The 14,811-nt window shown below is 49.4% G+C and overlaps 1 protein-coding gene across 1 annotated transcript; it reads right to left on the bottom strand.

The window, feature by feature from the left end:
- Window positions 1-2,332: 2,332 nt before the first annotated feature.
- Window positions 2,333-12,423, bottom strand: bsk146 (brain specific kinase 146; the record flags this gene model as incomplete). Its single annotated transcript, XM_080021132.1, has 5 exons — window positions 12,334-12,423; window positions 5,614-5,881; window positions 4,653-4,855; window positions 3,664-3,855; window positions 2,333-3,139 (listed from the first exon to the last, which is right to left on the bottom strand). The coding sequence occupies exons 2-5, from the start codon at window positions 5,783-5,785 to the stop codon at window positions 2,333-2,335; spliced, it is 1,374 nt and encodes a 457-aa protein (XP_079877258.1). The 5' UTR covers window positions 5,786-5,881; window positions 12,334-12,423.
- Window positions 12,424-14,811: the final 2,388 nt, after the last annotated feature.

The raw sequence follows: 14,811 nt of genomic DNA, 5'->3' as shown, positions 1-14,811 counted from the left end.
CCATTACCTGTGACACATTACATCATGGTTCACACGCCAGTTGCCTGACTCGAAAAAAACCCGAGACTCAGACAGGTTCCCGACTGCTCTGCCTCGGACCAAACGCCCTCGACTCCTGGGAAGCGGCTGAGAGGAACACAGCGGTAGTTGTTGATGATTTTATGACAATATGGGGAAATTAAATCATATTATTATTTTTACCCCCCCAAATGGAATCGTGCGAGGCGAGCTCAGGCCCGGGCTGGCGCCAGCTCCACGCGTGAGCGAGACGGGCCCGGAGGGCACTGAACAGCGCTGCTTTTTGGAGGCGATGAGGTCAGAGGTTGTCACGGGACGTAGTAATCTCCATACTCCGCCCCGTGAACACCACCCAGATCGCCTACCGATGAAGAAGTGGAAAATCCGGGTAGAGGAGGTTAAAACTCCCCTCCGGGATTTATAGTCAACTATGGGGGTTTGATAATCAGCATCAACCCCAGAGGGCTGAGTAATGAGTGGCTGGACCGACAACCCGGCAGGTTACTTTCTGAACCTGGAATTTTCCACTTTTGGTAAAAAAAGGCCTCTGGAGTACTACAGCTTGTGGTGGTGAATTTTTTTTCCCTCCACTTTTCTTTTGAACAATAGAGCACATACATGTTCATGCAAATAATGTTCTGAAATCGCAACGCACAAAAAGCCAGTTATTCCCTCCTCTACATGTTGTCTTGGTTTATTTTATCATACAAATAAAAGTGAAAACTTTTATTTTTTTGCTTTCCCGACTTTATCAGGTTATTAAAAAAAAAAAAAAGCAATGATTTATCCTCAAACTAGCATCGTGTGAGACTCTTATTCCCTTCTACCTGTGACTCAAGGCCTCACACGATGTGTTTCATGCGTAGCCTAAAGTCAGTTTTTTTTCTGTTTCTAAAGTTGGAGAGATGGACACACGACACTGACAACGCACAAATACGACACACTGGCTCCCAACTAATTGACTATTTCAAATTATTATTATCATATATTTTTTTTAGCCCTAGGTTGTCTCGAGAGATCATAACGTCGATTCACTCTTGAGAAGGAAAAGAAATGCAAGAAATTGTGCTACAGCAAATTCCACATCACAACGTTCTACGGTTTGGTTTTTTTTCTTATTTTTTTTCATGTTTGTTTTTGTAAAGGCAGTTCAGATCTTCAGAAGGATATGTCGGAGCTACTGATCATGCAAATTTATATATATATTTAAAAAAAATTATCACCAGAGTACATCTTCAAGGAGTTATTTTCCCACCCGGCCAAATTAAAAATGCTAAATCTGCTTTTTTTTTTTTTTTTTTTTTTTTTTTTTCTCTCTTCTCAGATGATGCTCCCATCTGAGAATCTGAAAGAACACAAAATGCAAAAATGAGGGGGAAAAAAACAAAACAACAGCGACAACAACAAAAAAAAAAACAGCCTTTCAACCATGAAGTAGATATGTTGGAAACAAGAAATAAGGTCCAAAACGGAAAGATTCCTCTCCTTCCTCTCTCCCCCGGGGGTTTACATGAGTTTAATTCAATATGTACAGAAGCCGACCAAATACGTGACGCCAAAAGTCCCGGATCAGGGGGGAGAAAAACTCGACAAACGCTACTTTACAAAAACCAACAGAGGATTTAGACACGTAGAGTCTGGCCGTCTCGAGATGGTTGAATAAATAAGAAGAATCGAAACGTGAAGGGAAACGTAAAACCTTGTAAATCGTTTGGCCTCAGACGGTCAGAATGCACAGTGATCTACGCACAGGGAAAACGCCCTCGCACTCTCACATTTGTTGACGTGTTAAAACATTGAATCCGCTCGTGGACTCGGGGCTTTGCCTTAACTTACGGGTGGTATCTCCGCCGAACCGCACCGCGTCGAGCTCAGCCTCAAAAACACAAATGGCCGCCTCTCCCTCTCTGATGCTTGGCTTCCTGGACCCGCTTGTATTATTATTATTATTCTTCTTCTTCTTATTATTATTATTATTGTTGTTATTATTTATTATTATTTCTGCTGAAAATATTGCTTTTAAAAGAAACATGTTTTTTTGGTCTTTTGTCTTTCCACACGTTTTCGGCGGGCAGACTCGGCGATGGAAGCGATGTGTCTCAGTGTTCTCGTTCTCGTTGGGAAAAAAAAAACCTCGTCCTGCTGCTGAGCGTGAAAGTCGATAAGAACCAAACGGGAATGTTTGCAAAGACACTGAGTTTGTGTGTCACTGAGTTTGTGTGTGTGTGTGTGTGTGTGTGTGTGTGTTTTTCGGTGCATGCAAGGGCTATGTGATAGACGTGTGTGTGTGGGTGTGTGTGTGTGTGTGTAGCGCTCACACACAGATCTCGATGGGCGTGGCCACCAGCATGCGTCCGCCCGGCGAGCCGCTCTCGCGCGGAACGCGGTCGTAGCTGTTGGTGGAGGACACGGAGCTGCTGGTGGAGACCGACACAAAATGGTGGCCGCCGGTGCCGCCCCCCCCGCCGCCGGGCTCCACGGCGACGCACTTGGGGGCCGCCCCCCCACCCCCATTGACGTTGACGCCCGCGGGAAGCGGCGACGGCGGCGACAGAGTCTGCTGCCTCATCCTCTCCACCAGCAGCTCCTCATCCTCCTCCCCGGATGAAGAGGAGGAGCCCTGCTGGCTTCCTCCCCCTCCGCCTCCGCCTCCGCCTCCGCCGCCTCCTCCTCCTCCTCCCCCCCCCCTCTCCCTCTCCCCGCTCCCCACGCGCCCTCCCTCACCACCCCCCCGGGCGTTGCCGTTGTTGTTGTCGTTCTCGGCGTCCAGCATCCAGGAGTGGCTGAAGTAGCCGAACACCTCCTTGACGGAGCAGCGCCGCTCCTGCTCCACCGACAGCAGGCGGCGGAACATGCGCAGCGCCTGCTCGGTGAAGCGGCGCCACTGGGACGGCACGGCGGCGCCGGGGCCCCCGCCGCCCACCCGCCGCCGCTGCCAGCGCACAAACTCCTGGTAGAAGGAGTCGGAGGGCAGCGCCTTCTCCCAGGGGAAGTTCCCGGTCAGCATGCAGAACAGCAGCACGCCGAACGCCCACACGTCCGTGCTGTAGTCCACGCAGAAACCCTCGTGCCGCGACACGTCGCACAGCTCGGGGGCCGTGTAGGGGATGGTGCCGCTCACCTTGGGGGTTTCGGAGAGAGAGAGAGAGAGAGAGAGAGAAAAAACAGGTCTTTTCTAGATCGTAACCCTCCAGGGGTCCTTTGGGAGATTCAAAGGGGTTCCCAGCGAAATGATTCATCATTCACGTCACTGTTCAAACTTCACTGTTATTTCATTTCCGAGTAACAAAAGGCCACGGCATTCGCCGTAATTCATAGTGAATGTGACTGATTTGCACAATTCAACGATTCACAACTCGGAGCCAAACCCGCTCTTCTGACTCGCTCACCCCGTGCTACAACAAAGGCAATTGAAATGAACTTTTCACCGAGTGACCGAGTCTCCCAAAAAGAGAGCTCAAGCGCCGATCGCCGCTTACGGCCGTGACTTTCGGCGTGAAACACAAGAGCTGCTATTCCGAGCGGAACTGACGGACTCGACGAACTGGCGCGGCCTTTGCAATTTTGACCTTGCAGCACAAGAGCTCATTCTTTTCAAGTGAAGCGGGGGCCCTTCCCACGGCGCGCGCACGCACACTCCCTCACCCTCTTCACCGGAGAGCCGGCGCGGCGCGTCATGCCGAAGTCGGACAGCTTGACCTTGCGGCACTCCCTGTCGAAGATGAGGACGTTCTCGGGCTTGATGTCCCTGTGCACCAGCTTCTTGCAGTGCAGGTAGTCGAGGGCGATGGCGACCTGGTGCACGCAGCGCTTGGCCACCACCTCAGGGAGGCCGACCTGGCGTGAGAAAGAAGGCGGAGGAAATGTACTGTAACATCGCATCCCCATCACCGCTGCTTCCGTTTGCACGCTCACCTTCACCAAAGACGTGCAGCTGTAGCCGGGGCAATGTGGGAGAATTCACAACAATCACAATAATGAAAAAGGAAGTTAAGGTATCATAGCGCTATAATTATTATATTACACTAAAAGTATTTTCTCAAACTTCCTCTATACAGTATAGAGCATATGATGCTATAATATTATAAAAAATAATACTAAATATTAATATCAATAATATTACTATTAATCATATTTTATCAAATTATGATGCTGCCTTGAATTCACAGTAATGCAAAACCACTGAAATACACCAAATAACAGCGACATGACAGACGAGAGCTATGACATCATAACCATAAAGCACCTCCTGGACACGATAAGATTTATCCACACCAACACTTTATTAACCCCTCTGGAGAAATTTTGGTATGAAATTCAGGAAATTTTGGAATGTTATAAAATAGCCCTCGCGGGCTCCTGCCCCACCTGCGGTGCTGCGCTCCCTCCACCTCCCCTGCATCCACCTGTTCTAAGCTCTACTCCTCTAACCGACGGGGGGGGATTCAAGCTCATCACTGCTCTAGCTGACGGAGTTTTCCGATGTTTTGTGCACCCCTCGCCGGGAGCGACGCGACGCGACCCGACCACGCCTCAAACGACGCGCATGAGATAAAGCTTTCATTTTGAAGTGGATCTAAGTTGAATCCGGTCGCCCGTCAGAGACGCAGGCGGTGGGACTCTTCTTCACCCACCTGCGGGGGGATGATGTCGAACAGGTCGCCGGCCAGCGCGTACTCCTGTGCGAACACGTAGTAGTCGTCGGTCTCGAAGGCGATGCCGAACATGTTGATGATGAAGGGGCACGGCGACAGGTAGAGCGACACGCTGTACTCCCTCAGGAAGGACTTGAGCTTGGTGCTCTTCTTCTTCAGGAACTTCAGCGCCATTTTGGTGCCTGAAGCCGTAGGGTAGGGGGTGATTTTTTATGGAATAAAATGCTTACTTGTAATATTAATGCCACAAAAAAATCAATAAGCATTAACAATATATCAAAATGGTGGAGATTGACAGCCATACAATAGAGACATAATATATATATAATATATATAATATCATAAATAAAACATGAGAACAAAAGCATATTTGGAAGGTTACGACACTTTTCTTACTTTTCCACACAGTAGTGTAACTATTCTCCTGAAGTCAACTATATAAAATAAATACTGTACATATACAGCATACTGTAAATATTAATATAAAAACTGTTGATAATGTTGTGGATGATAGGAATAAAAATGGATAGCAAAAAAATGGTCAAATTAGCACAAAAACATGTAAAAGCCATTCATGATAACTGGCTTGAATTTATTTGATCTGTTTCATTTTTTAATAATCATAAAAAAAACACTTCCAATATATTGATTATTGGCGTTTTATACTTGTCACTCACTTGTCATGTTTTAACATGACAAAATATTTTCTGAGAAAGATGCAGTCGTATAAAAACACGCATGAAAGGTCGTGAATGTAATCAAAGATCTTTATATATTTTTTATACATCATTTTTATTTTAAATGGCCCAAAACCAAACAATAAACAATCAGACCTATTAGCACAATATATTTTTATTCATCGATCTGAAATCCCACGTTTAAAGTACATCAGCCGAGGTTCATTGATAAGCGCTTGTTTATACTTTTCACCTCCCCTCACCTCTGATCTTGTGAACCACCAGGTCCACCTTGCCGTAGGTTCCCTTCCCCAGCTCCCGGATCACCTCGTAGTACTTGTTCACCTCCAGACGCTCCAGGTTCTGCGCCGCGATCAGCTGCAGCTCGTCCAGGATGTCCATGTTGGCGCGCGACACCAGCGGGGAGGAAGTCATGATTTCCCAAACGGAGGGCGGAGGCCGGGGTGGAGGCGACTGATGTGGGGTCGGCCGCTCAGGCGGGACAAGAGTGACAGCTGGCAGCCGGTGTCACTACGGGGAAGAGGAGAAATAGATTGTTTAATTAGGTTTCCCTGTTTTGTAGCTGTTTTATGTATTCTGCAATAGAGTTTTACCATTGGACGGCCACACTTATCGCAATTTTTATTTGACGTTTTAGGTCACAGAGAATAATTGAGTCATTAAATGGAAACATTATACTTGGAAAAGTAATGCACCGTATTGGGGTTGGGGGGCGTGAATTCATTATTATGATTAAACGATATATAAGATCTACGTTTTAGACAGAATGCCTATCTCAAGATGAGATTGATTAATTTACACGATATATCAGAAAAACTGCAATGAGATATATATCGTTCAGCACATTTGATTACTTCTATATTAATTTGTCTCCTTGTCACCCATTGTAGCAACTGTGTGCATATTTAAGGAGCTTTAAAATGGCCATTTAACTATTAGATATGTTTAGTATGCATACATGCATACCATCATTTGTGCATCAAAAAATGATCAGATTTTTTATTAAAGCGAATTATATTAATCAATATCATATATATATTCATATTAAGCAACCTTCACGGACGATGCAATGATGTAAACAAGCTCTGACTGATTCAGCGCTGCATTTCAGAAATATTTCTTGGTGTTTTTAGGCTGTTGCAGCTGAATTGATCAGCCACTAACAGCAGTTTCCTGCGGCAGAGCGATTATTCTCAGTCATTAGTCAATTTCCCCGGACCCCGAAGCGGCCAATTCCTCACGCTAGATTCATACGTGCGCGGAGGATAAGAAAGAGCGTGTATTTTTACGCTCGCGCACACACACACACACCGACACACGGTGATTACATAACTCAAGTTGCCGGGCAACGGCCTCTTTGTGTTGACGTCAAATATATGTCACCAAATAAGTCAAGACTTGACGGCCTTTCCAAACAAAAGACGAGGAAGCAAACGAGACTCTCGGTGCCCCTGCGATGGTGTAAAGTGCCCTCTAGGTGGCCCCCACGTTCATCGAGGACCTGAGGGTTCGATACCAGGGGAGCGCATCAAGGAGGCTTGAGGGTTCAGACGCTGCCTCCCAGCGCTGCAGGTTCAAGTCCGTCTTGATCCATCCGAGTCCCGTTTATCCTCTCACCACGTGATTGGAGGAGGCGGCCGGGGTTTCTAAGAGTCACTGGCTCGGAGAGATAATCAGCTGTCGGAGGACCTGGAGGACAGGATCAGCATCCCAAGGGCGCCGTTAAAAGCGGCCGGGTACCAAGGCCACGTGAGAAGGGAGACGTGATCGCTTCGGACGCTGCCTTCACAGGTCCAGTTTTTTATATTTATTTTTTTAGATTACTTTTTGGGAGAGAGCTCGCCGCACGGCCACGTCCGTCTCCGAGCGGCGAGCTCTCTCCCAAAAAGTAATCCGGAGACAGGAGCTCACTTTTGGGTATCTTTAATAGAAGTGGCGTGAAACGGTACACAGATTCAGGATCAGTCCCTATGCAGATGTCAATAACCTGTTAATACATTGTCATAGCTCCTACACTGCATGCATACACCAATAAACCCACAGATTGTGCTTTCTCAAGGTCAATGACGAGGCGGATGGAAAGGAGATGTTAGTCCCAGGCGTGATCACATTATCTGGCTATCTTACGCCTGTGTTCCGATGTGACCCTATCATCACAATGCTATGATGTCAGGGTACAGACTGGGGGGGGCGCAGGACACAGCAGTCTCTCAGAAAAGGCCCTACCATCATCGTTCCCGGAGGCTGGGGTGGCATAGCCCCCCCTCCCAGACCCACCGCGGCGGGATTTGTTGTTGCGATCCAGCTACCGGGGTGGAGAGGGAGTAGCACCAGTCACCCACCGGACATCCAAGGATGTGCTCTTGGTCTGCGAGTGCAACACCATCTCCGCCGGGTCGCCTTCAGACATGGCCGTGGGCTCCAGGCATTTTTAAATGCGCCATGGGGGTGCCCGGCTTTCAAAAGCTCTCTCGGCATCGAGCCCTCAGGCCTCCCTAGAGCGGCTTATCTCTCTTGAGCTACTGGGTCTTAGAAGTCTCGGTCGTCTCCCCCAATCGCTTCATTAAAAGGAACAGGATTTGGATAGAAAAGCCGGGTCTGGAACCCGTGGAGGCAGGATCTGACCCATCGACCAAACGGCGAATGCCGCCCTTTTCAAAAGCTCACATCCTGGACACCGGAAGCCCAGCTACAGCAGTTTATCTCTTTGATCCACCAAATGCAGTTGCCTCCTCGGGTCAACGAGTTTTAGGAACAATGGCAGTGACCTGGATGGAGAGAACAGGACTTGAACCTGTGATGGCAGCAGTTAAGGGGAGGGCTTGAAACCATCACGCCACAGAGTACTTGAGACTCTTTTTTTTTTATGTCGCTGTCCATTGAGAGGGACATTGAGCGGTCATTGTCTCCTCTCTGGGGGCTCTAGATTGCAGGAAATGGTGTTTCAGAACATGCAAGGTCAACTATTTATTTGTCTTTTTTTGTTTATTTTAGTCCTCAACAATGGAGCTCGGGGACCCCAAGTGCTGCAGCTTTTCTAACTTCCTTATAGCCTACTACAGGGGGATAAGGAAAGCCAACAATACTAGCGGAGGACCCTTGAGGGTGGGGGTCCGTGGTCCAATGCCTGTCAAACTGAGGCTCCGTGATATGGTTGGGAATCACTGTATCACACCAATCTTTCCGGGTCTTTCACACACACCCGCCGCCTCTTTGTTACGAGGTGATGAGGACGTGTGAAGTGGACGGGGAGAGCAGTGGACGGCAGCGGGTGATTGGAGCTGTGTCAGGAAGGGTGAGACGAATACCAGCAGGGGAAGAGGAAGCGCCATCTCTCTCTCTCTCGCTCTCTCTCTCTCTCTCTCTCTCTCTCTCTCTCTCTCTCTCTCTGAAGAAACGCTCACACCCTCCGACACATGCGCTCGACCATGTGCACACCGAGCCGCGGCTCAGCCGGAGAAGTAAACAGAGGAGGAGCTGACCCTGCAGAGCGCACCACGCTGTGCCATATGGCCCAAAACCATAAACCTGATTATGCTGCTATTGAGATCACGGCTGTTAATCGCAATATCGTTCCTTTGGTGTGTGTTTGTGTGGAAAGCATAATTGACACACACACACACACACACACACACACACAGACAGAATATAAGAGATTGAGATAGATAAACACAATAAAATATGGCAATTTACACTACACCTCATGATAAACAACAGATATAACCTAAAAATAACAGGAAAATAATTTAAAAAGGATAGAAATACAAAGGTCAAAATAAAAATGAAAGGTCATAAAATTAAATATGCATACATAAAGTACACAGCCATATTCAATAACCTCTGAAATAAACAGTGAACCGGAAAGATGAACTTAAGATGAAGAATAACTTAATGATAATAATAATAATAATAATAATAATAAATAACCTCAACGGCGTCACATGGTTATAGGTCGTTAGTTGTCGTGTTTGGCAAGAGGAGACAGGGAGGAGGGGGGGGGAGAGAGAGAGAGAGAGAGAGAGCGAGAGAGAGAGCGCTACTGTTCTGGGAGGCTCATTATACAAAATGCCACAATGGTATCATTATCTTGACCTCAAATCACACAGTCCTTAGTGACATCACACACACACACACACACACACACACACACACACACACACACACACACACACACACACACACACACACACACACACACACACACACACACACACACACACACACACACACACACACACACACACACACACACACACCACCACTACCACTGAGAAGACTCTGTTCTCAGCGAGGGCAGCGATTAAAAGGCAACTCCGACCACTTTTGGGTGGGTGTGTGTGCGTGCGTAAGTGCGTGCTTACCCAGTCGACTCCTTGGTGTGTATTCACCTCGAAGCGGCATTAACACTCTATAGATCATCACGTTTCCATGATCTCATCCCCTCGTTTCATGTTCTGATCTGAGACGTTCTCCATGTCGAGGGTCTCGTCCGCTGCACCTCCAGGATCCTTCTCATGCCTCAAGCCGGGTCATCAATCCACCAGGACCCTGCTTCTTATCTTCTAATCGCCGCTCAGCGTCGGGCCCCCCCTGATAGGGACCCTCTCTCTCTACCTCCGTGGTCACTGGTAGCCGTGGCCGGGGCGGACTAAATCCCAGACTGCTTACACAACGCGCGGGTGGGGGCAGAGCCGACCCGATGGCGGAATAAAAGCCAGATGCGGCGTTCACACACGCTTTGAGGACGAGCCTTCGTCCTCAAACAACCTGGATCAGCACCGCGAGCCACGAGCCGCCGCCGTCGCCACCTCCACCCCCCAAAAACCAGCAGCTTTCATCCCTCCCTTCGGATAACCCCTCACCCCCACCCCACCCGAAACGAGACACCAGCATTATGTAAGGTGACCATCATGTGGTTATTATTGGATCGCCATCGGGATAACCCCACCGTACCTCCGTACCACCTTCCAAAGCACCCAGCTTCTCGTCTCTGACGGGTTAAAGGAAAGCGGTCCACAGGGATTCCCAAAAAAACAAATACCACAGACTCTCTTAGAGTGCAGTACACCTGTCTGTGCACCTGTCTGTCTTTGCTTGGGAGTATTTTAGTTGTACTGGAAAGAAGACCAAAGGTGAAAAGAGAAAAAAAGCATAGACGGCTTGGACACTACTTCCAATGGAAGAACCCACTGATGGACACATTTTTGGCTTCAATGTACTTAACGTGCATGAGGTGACCAGTCTGGACCAGCGATAAATTACTAAATCAAATATTGCAAGATTCCTCCAGGAATTTCCAAAAATGTGTGTGTGTGTGTATTGTCCGTCATCCCCATGAGGGACACACACACACACACACACACACACACACACACACACAGCCATAAATGCTGTAAACCGTCTCCTGAGTCACTCCTAGAAATTTTGAATTCCTGACGATCCGGCGTGAGCCCACGCAGAAACATCCGACTTCAAGCGGAGACGCATTCGGGGGCTGGATGACATGAGCGCCGCTGCTCCTGGTCCCCGGACGACACTCTCTCAGTGTGACCTACATTGTTGTTTGTGACTCATCACAGTTGCATGCATTTGTGTGTGTGTGTGCGTGCGTGTGTGTGTGTGTGTGTGTGTCTATGCAAGCAAATGTCTTAAATCCACTTTGATCAGCTGTGGTGTCTCCGTATCCTGGATTAACACACACGCAGGTGCGCTCGGCACACACACACACACACGCGCGTGTGAGCACACACACACACACACACCCACACCCACACACACACACACACACACACACACAAAGTCTATGAATGCCTAAAGGAATGGAGGATTATCGCAGTGGAAGGAAAGTATTGGCCTCTGCTCCTGTGGCGACATTTTCAGGAATATCCCTTTGTGTTGTGAGCCTCAACACGGATACGCATTTTCTATTTGGTAAATTCTACATTTTGGACATTTATCTATGATCCAATCCTATAATCCTTCTGGCAAATAAGTGTGTTATAGTGTGTCACACTGGACAGAACACACCCCATTAAATGCCGTCAGGTTCGTAAAGGAAGACCGGGAGAGAGTGAACTGCCCTCCACAGCATCTTGAGAATCACGGCTCCTCTTTCCTCTCTATAAACCCCCAAATTATTCACTAGACTTCAAAACGGAGACCAACCCACAGCACTCAACCCACACCGCGCCGAGGCTCATACGATGCAGCCGAAAGGAAGGGGATAAAACACTATAACGCGACCATCTAGTTTTCCAGCTTTCTGCGGACCTATGTTACAATGCCACCTGCTGTAGCTGCACCAAGCCCCCAACCCCTCCTCCTCTCCCTGTGTCCTCAGTTTCACTTTGCCTGCATTGACTCTGAGGGTGGTGGTGGTGGTGGTGGTGGTGGGGGGGGGGGGATCAATGTCACTCAATGAGATTGGATCCAGGTGTGAGTGGCAGGGCCGGTGACGTTGTCGGCCAGAGGAGATGCAGGTCGGCAGGCGGAGAGGGATGGAGAGAGGAGCCGATGATCAGCAACACAACAGGGCTGGGTGTGAGAGGTGGAGGAGGGTGGAGGAGGAGGAGGAGGAGGAGGAGGAGGGGGTCAGAGTCAGACACAGAGAGAAACGGAGATGGTGTTTTTCCCTCCACACCCTCTCGATCCGACTGCTGTGGATCGAAGAGGGTGTGGAGGGAAGGCGAGGTGCAGTAGAGTCAGTGGGACCCCACTAGTTTTCCCAAAACTAAAGACAAACGGTCCAGCGCACAGCAGACCACGCACTGTTTACGTTGCAGGCCCGTGCACCCTGCGCGACGCCTTGTTGCGCCGTCACAATCGGCGTCGGGGCCGCCAACGGCTGCAACCGCCGTCATCCGCAGTCAGCCGAAGCCGAGAGAGTCCCCGCGGCGGAGCAGGTCGCTGCGGCAGGGACGCGGCTCAGCGTCACTGTGGACCCGTCCATCCTTTGCACTCACCCATTCGATCCGCGCGCCCCGTCAGCCCAGGCGGGCGATGGGCGGGGAGGGCGACGGCGGCTCGCACTGCTCCGGAGCGGCGGGGGTCGGGGCGCCACAGCGCCGCATTCTGCGTCTCCTCCGCCGCGGCTCCTCGGGACGCCGGTCCTAGCGGTGAGTGCGCGCCTCGGCGTTCCGCATCGCTCGCCCCCCAAACCCCCTTCGGCGCCGCGTCCCCACGCTCCGCACCGCGGTGTCGGGAAGAGGAGGAGAGAGAGAGAGAGGGAGAGTGAGGGAGGGAGAGAGAGGGGGAGGGGGAGAGAGAGAGAGAGAGACAGAGAGGGAGAGAGAGGGGGAGAGAGCGAGAGAGAGAGGGAGAGAGAGAGAGGGGGGGGGAGAGAGAGGGAGAGAGAGAGAGAGAGAGGGGGAGAGAGAGAGAGAGAGACAGAGAGGGAGAGAGAGGGGGAGAGAGCGAGAGAGAGAGGGAGAGAGAGAGGGGGAGAGAGAGAGAGAGAGAGAGAGAGAGAGAGGGTGAGAGAGAGAGAGGGAGGGAGAGAGAGAGAGAGAGAGAGAGAGGGAGAGAGAGAGAGGGAGAGAGAGAGAGAGAGGGAGAGAGAGAGAGAGAGAGAGGGAGAGGGGGAGAGAGAGAGAGGGGGGGGGGAGAGAGAGTGAGGGGGAGAGAGGGGGAGAGAGAGAGAGGGAGGGAGGGAGAGAGAGGGGGAGAGAGAGAGAGAGAGCGAGGGAGGGAGAGAGAGGGGGGAGAGAGAGAGAGAGAGGGAGAGAGAGTGAGGGGGAGAGAGGGGGAGAGAGAGAGAGGGAGGGAGGGAGAGAGAGGGGGAGAGAGAGAGAGAGAGCGAGGGAGGGAGAGAGAGGGGGGAGAGAGAGAGAGAGAGGGGGAGAGAGAGAGGGGGAGAGGGGGAGAGAGAGAGAGAGAGAGAGGGAGAGAGAGGGGGGGAGAGAGAGAGAGAGAGGGGGGGGGAGAGAGAGAGGGGGGAGAGGGGGAGAGAGAGAGAGAGAGAGAGAGAGAGAGAGAGAGAGAGAGAGAGAGGGAGAGAGAGAGAGAGAGAGAGAGGGGGGCGGCGGCCGGGCGCCCCGCCCCCTTTCCGCCTCCGCCAATAGGGAGCGGCCCCGCTCCCCGCGTGCTGCTGAGCGACAGCGCTCGCTGTCGCTGTACAGATTAGGCCGGGGGTTGCCAAACTGGGGTGCGCGGCCCCTCTTGTGCGTCCCTGAAGAGGGTTTCACTGGGGCCCGCAGCAACACTATCACTGCATCTACGTATTTTTGTAATTTTAGTGATAACTAAATGTTTCACAAAATATTGTATTTGACTTTATCGCATTGCCGCACATTGTATGTGAATTTCCAACTGCACATAGTATCTGCATGCATATTGTCGCACGGTAACACACACACACCAAAACATTCTGCTGATGTATTTTTTCGCCCCTTTTAGTTTGCCCCTCATCATTTCACTGCACCATCCTTGTATACATGCATGTGCAATATAAAGCATCTGGAAAATGTATTTACTCAACTCCACTAATGATGTGAGTTTTCCACTTTCTGTCAGTAGAAGTTAAATGTTAAACTACACGTTCGTTTTTAGGCATGTTGAAGATCATTTGTAGGTATATAAAGGTTTTTTTATTTAGGCAAAGTTTTTTTTTTTTTTTTCCCCCTTAAAAAAAGCCTGGGAACCGCTGGGTCAGACACCAGTCCCATAGCAACACAGTATTGGGCGGAGTTTTTTCCATAGTGACACCGTACGGAAGATTCAAGTCGAAAACAATAGATTGTTAATACAGAAAGGAGGTAGAAGTTTTTCTTTAATGACTCTCTATCATAGTCATCAAACCTGAAATATAACTATTTAGTTCAATGCAATGAAAAAAGTTGGTTGTGTGGGATATTGAATATGCAGGCAGATATAATGTACAGGGTAGAAATATTGTATACGATTTCTATGATTATAATTTCATAAAGTTCAGTTGAATGCGATACCTTCCCTGCTGACTGTTCACTCTCAGCTTTGTGGATCTCTTGAAGTGGATTTATTTGATGGCACTGCTATGGATTTGTGTCTAGATAGGCTATGACCGGGGGCTTGGGCTTATTTTGCTTTTGCATAAAAATCGTCACTTTGTTTACCAAAGAGTTGCGTCACACGGTGCTAAACCGGGGAGGTGAGCATCAGCGGGGGCCGTGGTAAAACTCTCCCCATATACGAAGACCGATCCATCCCCTAAGGAGCGTTCTCCGAGAACGACATGTTTGAATAACTTGCGTGCGGTCACACTTGAGCAATAATGACAACAGGAAGTTTTGTCACTTTATTCAAATGCCTTTGTTCAAAATGTTTTAATTCCAAATGGAGGCTTCTTATCTTATCTCTCCTCAAAACAAGAGAATGTGTGGGTCTGCACATGTGTTATGGGGCTTGCATCCGGTTCAACTGAAGATTCTGGTCTGCCGGCTGGTTACAATTTTTAAAGACTTTTA

Source organism: Zeus faber (assembly GCF_960531495.2).
Source record: "Zeus faber genome assembly, chromosome: 20".
In the NCBI taxonomy this organism is placed as follows: domain Eukaryota; kingdom Metazoa; phylum Chordata; class Actinopteri; order Zeiformes; family Zeidae; genus Zeus; species Zeus faber.
This window is presented reverse-complemented; position numbering and strand designations above follow the sequence as displayed.